The following is a 14,788-nucleotide window of genomic DNA, read 5'->3' as shown; positions in this document are numbered from 1 at the left end:
GTGAAGGTGCTGGGGCCGCAGGTCTGTGTGTGAGGGTGCTGGGGCTGCAGGTCTGTGTGTGAAGGTGCTGGGGCCGCAGGTCTGTGTGAGGGTGCTGGGGCCGCAGGTCTGTGTGTGAGGGTGCTGGGGCCGCAGGTCTGTGTGTGAGGGTGCTGGGGCCGCAGGTCTGTGTGTGAGGGTGCGGGTCCCGCCGTGAGCTCCGCTCCGCGGGCAGCAGCCGGACGCGATGCCGGGGCAAGGTGCCATGAGGGAAATCGCGGCGACAGTGCCCACCAGCGGCGTTTCCGTAGTGTAGTGGTTATCACGTTCGCCTAACACGCGAAAGGTCCCCGGTTCGAAACCGGGCGGAAACACGCGCCGAGGTGGCTTTTTTGTTCCTCGGGGCAGGCACCAGGCAGGAGTCGCGGCCGCTGAAGCCGCCGCCAAAGTTGTTTTCAGCCGTGTGCCGCTGAGCCCGCTGCAGGCCGTACGCCGAACAGTCTCCCGCGGCAGCTGCGCGCGTAACGCTGCGTCCCCGTGCCCCCGCTGCCGGCGGGCCGTGCCGCGGCCAGCGCAGCTGCAGCTCCTGGCAGCTCTGCCCGCGCCGGGACCGCCGCGGCCCCGAGCCGCCCCTCGGCCCCGAGCCGCCCCCCGGCCACGGGCCCCGGAAGTCACGTCCCGGAAGCGGCGCGCGCGGCGTCATCAGAAGATGGCGGCCTGAGGCGAAGGCGCTGCATCCCTTTCCCTCCGCAGGTGCGTGAGGCCCCGCCGCCGCCCCCCTCCCGCCCCAGGAGCGGCCCCGCCGGCGCCCCAGCGGCTCTTGGGGCGGGTAGGCACGGGCAGGGTCACGGCCGGCGCCCGGCCGCGGAGGACGCAGGGATGGCGGGCTAGGGCCGTGGCAGGGGGAGGGCGCTGCGGGCTCCGTCCCGTCCAGCGGCGAGGCCGAGCCGGGCTGCCGTGGCTCAGCGGCGCCCCATTTGCTCCCTGGGTCCCAGTTTCCGCGCGGGTACCCCCGCGGCCGGAGTGTGCCCTGTCCCCGCGGCGGGGAGCGGGGCCATGCCCCGGGGAGCGGCGGTCCCGCCGTCTCAGGGCAGTTGAGGCCGGGCCTCGGGCGGCTCCGCTCTGCAGAGCGCACTTCGGAGCCAGTTTTGCCGTGACAGCTCGTAAGCTCAGACAAACTAATCCTCTGCTCAGGGGAGGCGGGGGAACACACGTGTCTCGGCCCTCTCCCCCTCGTTCTGTCTCTAAATTTAGCAGCTCCCCGGGGTAAGAAGGAGCCACCCCTCTCACTGTACCTGTTCTAAAGCGCTACTACACAAACTGCCCTGTGGGGCGATCGCCACTGGGTTGAACACCGACTCTCTGGTAACCGTTAACTTCCCCTATCTGGGGGAAAGCAAAGTCAAATCTTGCATGTCAGTTTTTTTGTTGTTGTTTTGTTTTGCCAGATCAGAACCAAGAGGCTGCAGCTCGCTACCAAAATGCAGTATTCCCATCACTGTGAGCACCTTCTGGAGAGACTGAACAAGCAGCGGGAAGCCGGCTTTCTTTGCGACTGCACTGTGGTGATCGGCGACTTCCAGTTCAAAGCACACAGAAATGTGCTGGCCTCCTTCAGCGAGTACTTTGGGGCCTTTTACAGAGATGCATCTGACAATAATGTTGTGTTGGATCAGACTCAAGTGAAAGCGGATGGATTCCAAAAGCTCTTGGAGTTCATTTATACAGGGAACTTAACCCTTGACAGGTAACTATTAACACTGTTAACAGGGGGGAGGAGAGCAGAGAAGTAAACTTTGTGTTAAGGCACTACTGGCTTTCTTGTTCTTTGTAATAAGTTCTGGAGGAACAAATAGTAGTGGGTGCGGTACATAGGAACATGTTTAAGGGCATCTGTTTGTATGTTTTGAAATACCCAAACGACCTGTGAGTGCCAAAGCAGAGCTGTGTTGTCTGGTGTGTGAGTGATTGATGGTTTCAGTCTCCTAGTCTTTCTCTCTGGATAGGGAGTAATCTTGTGTAATTACTCTGAGGGAAGAAGTGTATTCTTTCTGAAGCTGGACTGTAGGAGCCTCTTTTTACAGAGAACACACGGAAACTGTGTGTGTGGCAGAGACTGAAGCCTGGGGAACGGATGGGCATAGGTGTCATTTTTTAAAAGTGACATTTGTCAGAATTTACATGATCAGTTCCCAAAAGTTTTATGTTATGGTGCCCAAAAGGAGTCACAGAAGCAGTATTTCCCCTCAGCCCTTACTGCACCAAGCCTGTGCCTGGTGTGCAGCTCCCCATCCAGTGAGGATCCTCTGCAGTGCTTTTCTCCCTCACCAGGAAAGTGTGACTGCCTACACCTACCCAGTCCTGGAGTTTCGCTCCTTTCTCAATGCCTGGTGTGAAACGCAGCTTTAAAACCCCTTTGCTGAAGTCTGAAAACTCGTGGTTGGTCATTGAAGTGCACAGCTGCAGAGTGGCCAGGGGCTTTTCAAATACCTGCAAGCGTTAGCAGCAGGACAGCAGCGTGCGCAGCCACGGGGGAAGTTAGTGTTGCTTTGTGAGTTCCGTGTGAGCAGACACGCAGCGTCCTGGCTGCCCCCCTGGGCCTGCAGCAGGAGACTTTCTGGATCCCTTCTGAGGGGTCGAGATCTCTGAAGGAAAAGGAAGGTGAGGGCACCCGGCCCACACCCCATTGTCTCACACCGTGTCCCCGCGGTGATGCTGTACCCATCTGGGCGTCTGCCGTGTTGGTGGGTGCCCCAGGGATGCCAGGAGGGTGCACTTTGAACTCAGGGCTGGTGCAATACACAGTACTAAACCACTTGTGTTCATGTACAGAGAGTAATTGTGGCTGGTTCCTTACTGTTTAATTGCACTTACTGTGTAACGGGTTGTTAGAACGGTGGCGTTTACTGCTGATCGCTCTGCAGAATGCTGGAAACACATCAGTGCATTGATGGAACATGGTGCCATCTTACAGTTACAGGAACTGAACAACAGAGCACAGTAGTTAAAATCAGGAGTTCCTTGCTATTACTGTTGTCTGTGGCAAGTTGTTTTATCAAACATGATTAACACCCATCTGCTTGCCAATTCCTTAAGGCTTTTGCCAGAGGTTTATAGAGCGGTAATTGATGTGGTTTGTTCTCCAGCATTTTGTCCCTTTGTGCTGCAATTTCTGAGCTGCTTGGACCAACAGCCTCATGTGTAACCTCACCACCTTACAATTGGACTTAAAATTCTACAGAAAGCACGCAGCCAAAACTGAAATTCTGGGTTCTGTGGCTCTGCAGACCACACTAGCCATGGGCCAACAGTTTGGGAGTCATTGGCATAAAGTGTCTTGAGGCACTGCAGCATTAAGAGCTGAGATCTTGCTCTGTGTGTTCCCTAGGTTACAGTGTAACTCTTCTGTAGTGCTGCTGCCTGTATTTGGTACAGTGGGTGCAGAAGAAATGTTTGCTTTATCTTGAATACTGTCACCAAGTCTTGTTTTCTTGCAGCTGGAACGTTAAAGAAATTCACCAGGCTGCCGACTATCTGAAAGTGGAGGAAGTGGTCACTAAATGCAAGATCAAGATGGAAGACTTTGCGTTTATTGCTAATCCCTCTTCTACAGAGACATCCAGTATCACTGGAAACGTGGAAGTGAACCAGCAGGCTTGCCTTCTGACCCTCCGAGACTACCACAATCGGGAGAAAGCAGACGCTGCTGCTGCTGCAGAGTTTGTTCAACCACAGGCAAAGAAAGCGGCTTTAGAAAAGAAATCTCCTCAGCCCAAAAAGAGAAAGAAGAATTTCAGCTCCCCCAAAAGCATCCAGAATAAACCTGTACAGTATCAGAGCGACGTGACCGATAATGCCTCCATTGAGTTGTTTTTGGATGCAAACAAGCTGGCAACACAGATCACAGAGCAGGCTGCCCAGGGCAGTGACAGCAGCGAGCTGCAGCTGGCAGCTGTGGTGGAAAGCGAAACGCTGGCAGCGCAGGAGATCCTCATTCAGACTGTCACAGCCAAAGAGAAACGGGGGAAGCCTCAGGCGAGCTGTGCCTTGAAGGAGCACTGCATGTCTAACATAGCCAGCGAGAAGAACACTTACCAGCTGGAGAGTCCGGGGGAGGAGCTGGACCAGAAGTACCCCAAAGCGAAGCCGGTGTGCAACACCTGCGGGAAGGTCTTCTCGGAAGCCAGCAGCCTCCGGCGGCACATGAGGATACACAAGGGAGTGAAGCCATACGTGTGTCAGCTCTGTGGGAAGGCCTTCACTCAGTGCAACCAGCTGAAAACACATGTAAGGACTCACACAGGTAAGCCCCGGGCCTTGACATTGTGGGCTGTGGAGACCTGCTACTGCAGCCTGGGAATACAGGACTACAGAGATCTTTGCGTTCTGACTTCTTCCTCTAGAAGTTCTGTCTGCTGCTGGAAGGCAGATGGGGATAGCACCTATGCCCTGGCAGCATGAAATGTTTCAGCATTTTTCAGTACAAAGTCATGGTCTCTACATTAAATAGCTAGAGAGGGCTCTATTAGTCTGAGCATCTTGATTCCTGAAGAGACCAGAGGAGCTGGCTACCCTTTAACTGTGGAGTGATGGAGTGCCAAAAGCTATTGCCAGTAGAGCATGAAAACCTCACTGTACTCCACACTAGAATTTCTGTTGCCTTTTTTTTAATACTTCAGATCCTAATATGTTTGACAAAAGAGGGGGGAATATGCAGTTGTGTGGCAAGCAAGTAACTTGTCTCATAAGGTCTTCAGAAAGGCCAAGGGAGGTGGCTGCATCACTACAGAACGTGGGATTTTATGTAGTAAAGTGCAGCTGAAGTGTGTGGTGGTGGTGTCAGGATCTATGCATTCAGTAACAGTACCAGAGGTTTGTGTTGTTTCAAGAGCTACTGAACAAAGCATCAAAAAGAAATCAGTTCTGAACACTTAAACATTAAGACAACAGGTCTGACTGAAAAAGATTCTGAACAGCAAATTGCTGGAGCCTGGGAAGACGTAGGGGAGAAGCACCACTCTTACCTCTTTGTAGATTCTTCTTCGGGCTGGTCTGGCACTGCTGTCCTACTGCTGTGGCCTTTGCCGCTGCCCTTAGCCCAGGGAGCAGCACAAGCACCTGGTTTACATTGGGTTTTTTTTTGCTTTGTGGCTGGCATTCAGAAGTAACAGTGAATCAGACACTTTTGCTCTTTTTTCCCTTTGGAAAACTCTAAGCAGAGGCAGCAGTGGAGCTCTTTCCAGGAAGCTGTGAAGATGTAAAGAGGTGAGATGTAAAGAGGTGAAGTAGGAGGTTTTGAGGTACAGTTGCAGGAGAAGACCTTGCCCTTTCAGTAACTGAGGCAGAGGAATTCAAATACAGTCAGCCAGTGTCCAACCCAACATCCCTGTGCGAGGTGGAGCTGAGGTCAGGGACAGTTTGCTGGTAGGGCTGGCAGCTGCACTTTCTACTGCTGGAGGTATTGTGCTGGGGCTTTTTGTGTGAGTCTGTAGGGGATTTCACATTGTGGTTCTAGATGGCAGATCAGAGGTTTAATACTTTTCTTTTTGAAGGTTTTATGTACATGATGTACTTAGGAACTGCTGAGTCCTTGATTTGATTGTGCACAGCCACAGAAGCACAGAGATGCTCTTTCTGTGCTGTCATCCAAGGTGCAGGGTTGCACCACCTGTTACATGAGACTTAGCAGACACTGACGAGAAATGAGTGAGCATCAGACTGTAGGCTGAGGCCTGTTGCTGTTTGACAGGCGAGAAAAAGCAGATGGTGTACTGGTTGTTCATTTTGAACATTCAGAATTACGAGTAGACATCACCAGAAAAAGGTCTGAACATGTAATGATAGCATTCTTAAAATAATGTGGGGGAAATGGCACCATCACAAATACCCCGAGCTTCTTTCCTCAAAAGGTAACGTGGTCAAAAATAGTCTTGCTACCTGCTGTATTCTGACATGTTCCACCTCAGTGGGCTGACTGTGGGATGTTCCAAGATGTTATTTGTAAGAGAGCCACCTGAGCTTTGGTCAGGTACTGGATTGGAAAACTCTCCTGTGTAAACACAGAGGGTTTCATCTTTCACCAGGGGAAAAGCCATACAAGTGTGAACTCTGCGACAAAGGCTTTGCTCAGAAGTGCCAGTTGGTGTTCCACAGTCGGATGCATCACGGAGAAGAGAAACCCTACAAATGTGATGTCTGCAACCTGCAGTTTGCCACTTCCAGCAACCTGAAGATTCATGCCAGGTGGGCAAAAGAGAGATCCTCCAAGTGCTTATCCACAGGTTGATTTCAACAGGGTAATTTACTCCAGTGCAAGCAAGAGTTACACATTGACAGTATCGTTTCTACTCCTATTCTCATGGGTCTTCTCTCATGCTGTGTAGCAGGATAATCACACACATCTACTTGCTCATTAAGGCAGTGGCTGGTGGTTTATGACTGTCACTGCTGCCTCGTACCCTTGTGGCAATGACACGGGGGTTTGTTTTAAACTGCCTGGAACACCAAAGAGGAGAGAGATCCGTGGTGGGAAGTGAAACACACAGTTCTCACTGTTCGCTCTCTCTTTTCATTTTTGGCAGGAGTAGGAATTACATTTCATCTTTCTCTGAGCTGTAATGCAACATGTGCCCAGTTCTTCTGGCACGTGTTACGTGTGCAGGTCAGCTGCCAGGGGATCCCTGGAGTCAGCAGACAGGGAATTTCACTCAAAACCAGCCTCACGCTTGTTAAAGTCCTGGCTGAGGGAAGTTGCTGGTTGTCAGGAGCTGGCTGCCTGTGCGCTGATGGGTGCGTGTTTGGTCCACAGGAAGCACAGCGGGGAGAAGCCGTACGTGTGCGACCGGTGCGGGCAGCGCTTCGCCCAGGCCAGCACCCTCACCTACCACGTGCGCCGCCACACCGGCGAGAAGCCCTACGTGTGCGACAGCTGCGGCAAAGCCTTCGCCGTCTCCAGCTCCCTCATCACCCACTCCCGGAAGCACACGGGTGAGGCTGCCACAGAGGTTGTGCTGGGAGGCAGCTCTGGAGCTGACACCCAGCTCCTTTCTCCTGATTCTGCCCTCTGGCTCCGGTTTCGGGAGCTCCTTCTCCCGTTGGCCGTTCCCTCTGTTTCATTTTGATCTGTTCCTCATGTGTATTCTGGTTTATACATTGAAATAACAAACTCCTTGTGTTTCCTTTAGGAGAGAAGCCATATATCTGTGGCATTTGTGAAAAGAGCTTTATTTCCTCTGGAGAGCTCAACAAACATTTTCGATCTCATACAGGTCAGTTTCCAGACAGGCTGCTTCCTGCACTAGAAATACTACTCTACCCTTTTACCTTGAAAATGCACCACTTTGTGCTGTATTTGAAAGTACCAGAGTTACTTCATTTATGTATCTCTGTGTTAACGTTTAAAGAAATGATTTGTGACAGTTTTTGAACTGCCTTTTCCAGCCTGGTACCTGTGGAACAGCACAGGTGCTGAGGTATGAGCGTGACTTTCCTTCTAACTATTAGAGGGTTTTTGCTTTGATTTAATCTTCTGAACACTGACAGGATAACAGAGTTACAAAGCTGTATTTTAAAATACAGCATTGAAGTACATTATCCCACATCTTTACTTTCTTTCCAGATTGTTCTAACTGCCAAACCACTTTTTTTTCAGGTGAGAGACCATTTATCTGTGAAATGTGTGGAAATTCCTACACAGACATAAAAAACCTTAAAAAGCACAAAACGAAAGTTCACACAGGTGAGATCTTTGTGCAAAGAAACCGTAAGGAATGCTAACAGCTGTTTTCAGTGCTGAAGAACGTGGGGTTTTGCTCAACCAGGCCTAAAATTAGAAAAGATTTTTGGCTAGTAGCTCCCTTTGGAGTTAAAATCATCTGCTTTAGAGGTACCTAAGCCTTTTAAATCATAAAGTATGTGCTTTAGAGTAGATTCCAGACAACGTCTAAGCGTTTGCATCGTTGTAGCAAACAGGTGCTGAGCAACATCGAAGTGGATCACTGCTGACAGGAATTGCTGTACCTGAATATTGATTTTTCTCATCCTCTAACTTGTGAGAGCTTTCCAGGTGAAGGCATGGTCTTAATTGTAGTCTTTTACCTCTTTTGACTGTCAAGGGAGGATGTCTTTATGAGGTAGTAGCTGAGGTGAACAAGACATACTGGTTACAGAAACTACATCTTGAAGGCACAGATGCTTTTCATTTGGCAGTGAAATATTTTGTTACATGCGCAGTGTTAATCCAGGTCTGGGTAAAGACTGTAATTGCTCAGCCTGGAATGGGGTTAACAAATGTTTTCTTGAGAAGTTGTTTCTGGATAAGTGATGCATTGTGCACTGCTGTCTCAGTTAAGAAAGGATGCTTGGATGTGACTGTGGTTCTTGGATTTTCTGGGGTGGAAACCTTCATAATTCAATTTTTCCCCAAAGCTGCTTTGTCCCCTGTGATGTTCAGGGTTTGTTCTCTCCTGAACTATGCCAAGCTGGAATGCATCACCTGTCCAGCTGTCATGCTGCAGCAGCAGAGATGTGCTTCTCAGGGCTGGCTGTACTCTCGCTCTGGCATTGTGGCACAGGAGCCCCAGGCAGCCTCTGACACCCCAAGTGTTTGTGCTGAGCCCTTGGAAGGGCAATCTGCACAATTTGTGCAGGAGCCTTTGAACATTTCTTTCTTTCTTTTCTTTCCTCCCAGGCTCTGAAACTCCCCCTGATTCTAATGCACTGGACAGTTCTTTCAACGAGCAAGAGTCCCTTCAGAGTCAGAAAAGTCCTTTATCAGAGTCCATAGACGTGAAACCCTCTGAGATGTCTCTGGCGCTTCCTCTGCCCATTGGGACTGAAGACCATCAGCTGCTGCTGCCCGTGGCGGGCAGTCAGTCCCCTCCCTCAGAGACGTTGCTCAGATCTGCCGTGACGGGATACTCAGAACCTCAGTTCATTTTCTTGCAGCAGTTGTACTGAGGGCCCAGTCCAGAGCCGTGGGGGTGCTGTGGCAGTGGATGTGCTGCTGTGGGTAAGGTGCCTGTCGCCAGGCACGGTTCTGAGGGGAACTTGCTCTTTGTTTTGCTCTGTGTCAGGACACCTGTGAGGCATTTCCATTGCACAGCGCTGTCTTCCACATTTTGCTGAGTTCTGTTAGTCTACAATCATGTCTCTCTTTGCAATTAACACTGATTTCCAGGAGACAATTCCTTTCCAGCAACACCTGCCTTAAGAATTCTCCGTTCAATACATTAATGTGTTTTTGAGATCTCCTCCCATGTTTCTGCTGATCTCTGTGTCACAGTGTCATTTGAGAGCAGACATTTTAAGCCATATTTGATAGTTTCAGAATCTTAACCCAGAGGTGTAAGAGGAAAATCACAAGCTGAATGTACTAACAAGCTTGTACAGGCGTGGTACGAGTCAGAAGGTAGGGCCCATGCTCTGTGCTCGCAAGGAAGTCCTGTGTCCAGCTCTGGGCTCCCCTGCTCAAGAGGGACAGGGAACTGCTGGAGAGAGTCCAGCGCAGGGCCACCGAGATGACCAGGGGACTGGAGCATCTTCCTTATGAGGAAAGGCTGCAGGAACTGGGGCTGTTTAGTCTAGAGAAGAGGAGGCTGAGGGGGAATCTCATTAATACTTAAAAGTATTTGAAAGGCAAGAGGATGGGGCGACACTTCTTTATGTAGTGTCCAGTGACAGGACATGGGGTAATGGACAAAAACTGGAACACAAAAAGTTCCACTTAAGGGAAAACTTTACTATTGAGGTGAGGGAGCCCTGGCCCAGGCTGCCCAGGGAGGGTGTGGAGGCTCCTCTGGAGGTTTCCAAACCTGCCTGGACACATTCCTGTGTGACTTGATCTAGGGGAACCTTCTTTAGCAAGAGCTTGGGCTGGATGATCTTTAGAAGTCCCTTCAAACTCCTACCATTCTGATACTGCTCCTGCCTGAAGGAGCCACCTGCAGTGGGAGTCTGACCAGAGGGAAAGCTTTGTGTATATTTTCCTGACAAGGCAAGTAAAGGAGGGTGATTTTCTGTAGTGCGGGGCTCAGAGGGTTCTAATGGCCTGGGTACTACTGGGTATGCTTTCCAGCAAGTCACTTCTTAAGAGAATCCACCATTGGATTCTCCCATATCTTGTCCCAGGTGTATTCTTCACATCCTGTTTTGGCACAGACAGCAGCATTTGCTCTAAAGGAGAGCTGGAACATGCATGTTGTAGGTGAGGCAAAAAGATGCATTGACTTAATGGTGAGGCAAGAATCACAGCTTCATAACCTTTTCTTACAGTAGTGCTGTTTCTTGTGCTAGATGGTAGGTACAAAAGAGGAATTAAATCCTGCCCTTCACTGTGAGAACAAGCGAATGCCACATAAGGGGGCATGAAGGAAGAATACCACAGAGCAGACTGATGCTCCTCCAGGCCAGGGTTCGTCAGGGCACGACTGATTTGTTTTCATGGAGGTATTTATGTATTGCTTTACCTGCTGTGTCCCTCATCCACAGTAACTGCACAAGCCTGGCAGCTGGCAAGGCCCCCATAGAGGTTTATTTCATTACTAGCAATGTACATTTTTAAAAAGCAACATTTTTAATGTCCTGGTAGGGTCATTAGTTAAAGACTAACTGTACCTCTGTACTCTTTTGCCAGCTTGTGCCATTAACACAGTGTAAACATTCTGTAGGTAATCATGGACTAGTGAAGGCAGCAGTAATACTGTACCAGCAATGATCAGAGACCTTGTTTGGGCATTGGTTACTTGGTGCTAGTGGTTTATTTCCACCGATGCCTTGTGTCCAGACGCTAATAAACAGAAGAGCATAGCAGATACCTCTTAACTGATTCTATTCTACGTGGAGTAATAATTCATCTGCACCTTAATTAAACAGACTCTTGAAAAAATTAATGGAGGATTTCATTTAAATACCCTGCAAATGGTCCCTTGTCTCCTGAGTACGATGCCTGACTGGGTTTTTCTCTTCCCACACCCTTGTACCTGTGAAGTCCTAGACCAGCTTCTCTGTGGTGAGCATCTCAGTATGTGGCATGGTTAAACCTCTGCTTCTTGATCATGTTTCATGCTTTGCTGCATGGCAGATTTGCTGATGAAGTCTGCCATGGACAGCAAAGGACACAGCCCTGTTCTCAGAACATTCTTAACACAGGCACCCCTAACTGTCCCCTGGAGCTCATGGCTCCCAAACCTGCCTGACCTCTTCTTTGCTCATCTGTCCTAGAGCATTTATGAACAGCCAGTGGCCCTTGCAGTGCTGGCAAAGGACAATGGCTGAAGTTCTTTCTTTTTTTTTTCTGTTTGTTTGGCATTTCCCCTTTTTCTCTCCCTTTTTTACCTCCTGTTGCTGATGCAGCACCCGAAGGACTCCTCAGCGCTGAGCAACCACAAAGCTTGGGATCTTGCCAGTGTAGCTTGTCCTAAGGTTCCTCTTAACTTCCTCTCTGGTAATCAAGCAGAGGTCTTAGCCATGAATACTGAAAAAGGACAATGCTGATGAATTTCATATTGAAACAGCTTTGGAAGATAAACTAATGATATGCTGCTGTTCCCTGGGGAAAAGCATCTGAAGATTAATGTATCCAGGAGAAACGACCATGAGAGAGAACTAGCTCTGGAAAATAAAATGGAAATTACAGTGACATTCCTACACAGAAAATACATTCCATAGCAATGTTTGTTTGGACTGGTTTTATATTTCTAAAACTGTAGCTTATTACTGTATTCTTAGATTTGAGACTTTTTAAAGAGACACAGTGCTTAGATTTATACAGGATTTGTTTAGATACTTATAACAGTAACACTTGCTTTCTTAGTCATTTAGATTTCTTTATAGACAAGGAGATAATCATTATTTTGTACAAGACAACAATTTTAACCTTTTCTTATTAGAATACACAGGCTTGTAGTTTTGTCTTGGAGCAATAATTTAGTGACCTGCACTCTTGAGTCCCCATCTGAGAGTCTTGATTTTTAGCCTCATCTTTTGTGACGATATCTCAGCAGCTGAGGTATGATCTCTATGAACTGTATTCATTTCCTAGAATATAGCTTTTAAATATATAAATATATATATATAAAAATATATATATATATAAACCCCTATTTGTATGTGTGTTCAGGCTGGGTGCTGCAGGACCTGAAGTACCAGGTCTGGACAGTACCTTTAGGTGACAGATGCATGGAAATGAGCCACACAGCTAATTCCTAGGCTTAAGGATTCTGAGTTCATTTTGGAGGGACAAGGTTTATAACAGCATTGAGAATTTCTGTAAGGGATTAATATGGGAATGCATGGAATGGTATTAGGCAGATATCTCCCTCTTGAGACCTACCTGCAAAGGGAAAGAAGGAATGTTAGTAATTCCATTAACAGCCCTGTAGAGACAAGGCCATGATTTGCCACACTGTTTCAGTACCGTTTCAGTCAATTTTGCACTGAAGCCGATGCAAGTTTTTGCCCAAATAGGTTACCTGCATCTGGATATCTCTGAATGAGCTGTTCAGAAACACTTCTGTGAGAACAGCTCCTTGTAGGACACTTGCTTCCAAACTTGTGCCTATATGTGACCACAAAACACGTTTTCTGAAGTCGTGTTTCAAAAAGGTTTGCAGGTGTGGACAAGTCCCATGTTAAGGATTTCAGGGCTGTGATCTTGGAGAGGCTATTGCTAAGCCTTGCAGAATTCACATAAAAGACTAATAACTGCTTTTTTTGTTAAATTATTTTTAAAGTGTCTTTCATGTATATACAATTTTTCCTCTGTTATTTGTATATACCTCAACTCTCGATTTTATAATCCCCTGGGGAAGGAGGGAGTTGTACATATCTAGCCTGAAGTGTTTTATGTTAGACTTTAATAAACTTGTTTTGTAATTTTCCCTCACCTTGTCTCCTGTTGGTAACTGCAAGGGGTGGCAGCACGAGCAGGAGGGAGGAAGCAGAGGGACACAGTCCCAGTGCACTGTGCTAACACCGCTACCATCACTGCCTTTTCTCCTGAGCACTAAATACACCTGACTCTTCTCGGAAAATATTTTGGGTCTGTTCAAACCAAATTAAAGCCAATCTAATGACCCTTGGGCTAAAGTCCTTCTGCTTGTTTTGAGATATTTGGCAGGGGATGTTGTGTTTGTTCTGTGTCTTTGAGATTTTTTTACAGAGTGGTTTGAAGGTGTGATTTTTATGTTCACGTGGGTATCAGTGGATTTCTTTATCAGAATTTGGGGATTGTGTTGTACCAGTGACCTGCTGAATTGATATTTTATCTCCCTTTAAACTGAGGCCAAAATCCTGCCTTTCAGCAAGGTGCCCCAAGTTTTGGAAGCTGAAGCAATGGTTTACACAGCAGGACTGTGCTTGACTTAGCTACTGGAATAACTGAGACAGAAGAATGTGGCAAGGTCTAGCCTATGTCATTCCAAAGAACACAAGGTCCATCTCTTTAAGAATGTCAAGGTTTAGTTTTCAGAGAGAGGGAAGCAATAAATGTCCCTGGTGTAGGCCTCTGAGCAGTACAGCATTTTGCAAAAAGAATGGGTTTAGTTTGCAGGAGGCTGTTTATACAAAATTCAGGAGGAGTTACTCTGCAGCCTTTTCTTACAGAGGAATATCAAAGTAAACACTAACATGAGCTACTCTTATGGACACTGTTAATAATACTGAGTGCATTTATGGGCTGAGCATCTTGCTGCTGAGAAGGGTTCAGACAGAGTACCAACATTTCAGAAGATGCACTTTTGCAAACAGATGCCATTTATCCTGGTAGGTGTTGTGTATTACATTGTTGCTACTGAAAATGAAGTACTGCTGCTGTAGAGCTGGGACTGACTTGAGAGATTTGGTTCCATTATCAGCAGATTAGCCAGTGTCACTCACACAAGTACATTCACATTTCATTTGGGCAATGAAATCAGCTTGAACTTCATGAACAGGACAAGGGAAAGAAAGACATATGGGAAAAAAAAAAATATACCTTGATTTGAAGCTTGTGGCTGCTTTCTGGCAAGAGGTTCTGTCCTCAGTGTCTCACTACTGATGAGTCCTCCCTTTAGACTGTTGGAGTGTAACCTGCAGTGCTCCAGAGCAGCAACAGTAAGAAAAAGGCCAGCTCTGACAGTACAGACTCACCTGATTATTTTTAAAGTGTGGGAATTTCCATAGCCTGCAGATCCTTCTCAGTCATGTTCAGCATCTCCTCAGCTTTTGTTGTCCTTGCTCTGTTCTTCCTGTTTAACAACAGTGACAGCACCAGCCCCTCTCTGGAATGGGGTTTTCAGCCTGATACTGTCCCTGTGTGGGGATGTGAGCAAACAGCCCTGCTCTAGGGGCTGGCCTGTGCTTTCTGGAGTAACACAGCCTGACCAAACTGTGGCTGGAGGCAGGGGAATGGAAAAAAACCAACCAAACAATAAAAAACCTGTGTGTCCAAGAGCTCTCAGTATTCCCTTGCTCATAGCATCTGGGTAAGGGGCAGCTGTACCTCTCCCCATTTTGACACAACCCCTGTGATAACGCAGAACCAGACCATCAGCAGTGACATCACTGCTGTTTACGTATTACTGTGGAAACTGCTTTCTTATCTTTCCCCCCTCTGTAATTCCATCTCATAGTGAGGAGCACAGCTCTAGTCACTCCTACAGGTGTGAGCAGAGTGGGTGGAAAAAGGAAACAGGCCGAGTGATTCCCAAGTCTATGAAGTCTGTATCCAAATCACTAAACAGTGTTTACCTATCATTACATGTATTTGTTGTCTTATTCCTGTGTCAGAGTTGCCAGATGGTTATAATGATAGAAATCTTTCCAAACCATT

The 14,788-nt window shown here is 48.0% G+C and overlaps 1 protein-coding gene and 1 non-coding gene across 4 annotated transcripts; both read left to right on the top strand.

Moving 5' to 3' along the window:
- The first annotated feature begins 280 nt into the window (after positions 1-280).
- On the top strand, positions 281-353 carry TRNAV-AAC (transfer RNA valine (anticodon AAC)). The gene has a single exon. It is a non-coding gene; the product is annotated as a tRNA-Val (tRNA).
- Positions 354-687: 334 nt separating this feature from the next.
- MYNN (myoneurin) lies at positions 688-13,035 on the top strand. 3 transcript variants are annotated; one of them, XM_062005850.1, is made up of 8 exons: positions 688-732; positions 1,428-1,726; positions 3,477-4,282; positions 6,063-6,222; positions 6,788-6,966; positions 7,164-7,247; positions 7,631-7,717; positions 8,669-13,033. In XM_062005850.1, exons 2-8 carry the CDS (start codon positions 1,461-1,463, stop codon positions 8,935-8,937), a joined length of 1,851 nt encoding a protein of 616 aa, XP_061861834.1. In that variant the 5' UTR covers positions 688-732; positions 1,428-1,460; the 3' UTR covers positions 8,938-13,033. The 3 variants fall into 3 exon arrangements, with proteins under 3 accessions (XP_061861834.1, XP_061861837.1, XP_061861835.1); XM_062005851.1 differs by having other exon boundaries at positions 724-808; positions 8,669-13,034; XM_062005853.1 differs by lacking the exon at positions 7,631-7,717 and having other exon boundaries at positions 8,669-13,035.
- Positions 13,036-14,788: the final 1,753 nt, after the last annotated feature.

Source organism: Colius striatus, chromosome 12 (genome assembly GCF_028858725.1).
Source record: "Colius striatus isolate bColStr4 chromosome 12, bColStr4.1.hap1, whole genome shotgun sequence".
Lineage (NCBI taxonomy): Eukaryota > Metazoa > Chordata > Aves > Coliiformes > Coliidae > Colius > Colius striatus.
Note: the sequence above shows the minus strand (reverse complement) of the source record. Positions and strands in the feature narration are given on the sequence as shown.

Excerpts from the sequence above, each read along its gene's own strand:
- MYNN (XM_062005851.1), top strand. The coding sequence starts at position 1,461 with ATGCAGTATTCCCATCACTGTGAGCACCTTCTGGAGAGACTGAACAAG. Across the intron at positions 4,283-6,062 it reads ACATGTAAGGACTCACACAG|GGGAAAAGCCATACAAGTGT; the intron begins GTAAGCCCCGGG and ends ATCTTTCACCAG. Across the intron at positions 6,223-6,787 it reads AACCTGAAGATTCATGCCAG|GAAGCACAGCGGGGAGAAGC; the intron begins GTGGGCAAAAGA and ends TTTGGTCCACAG.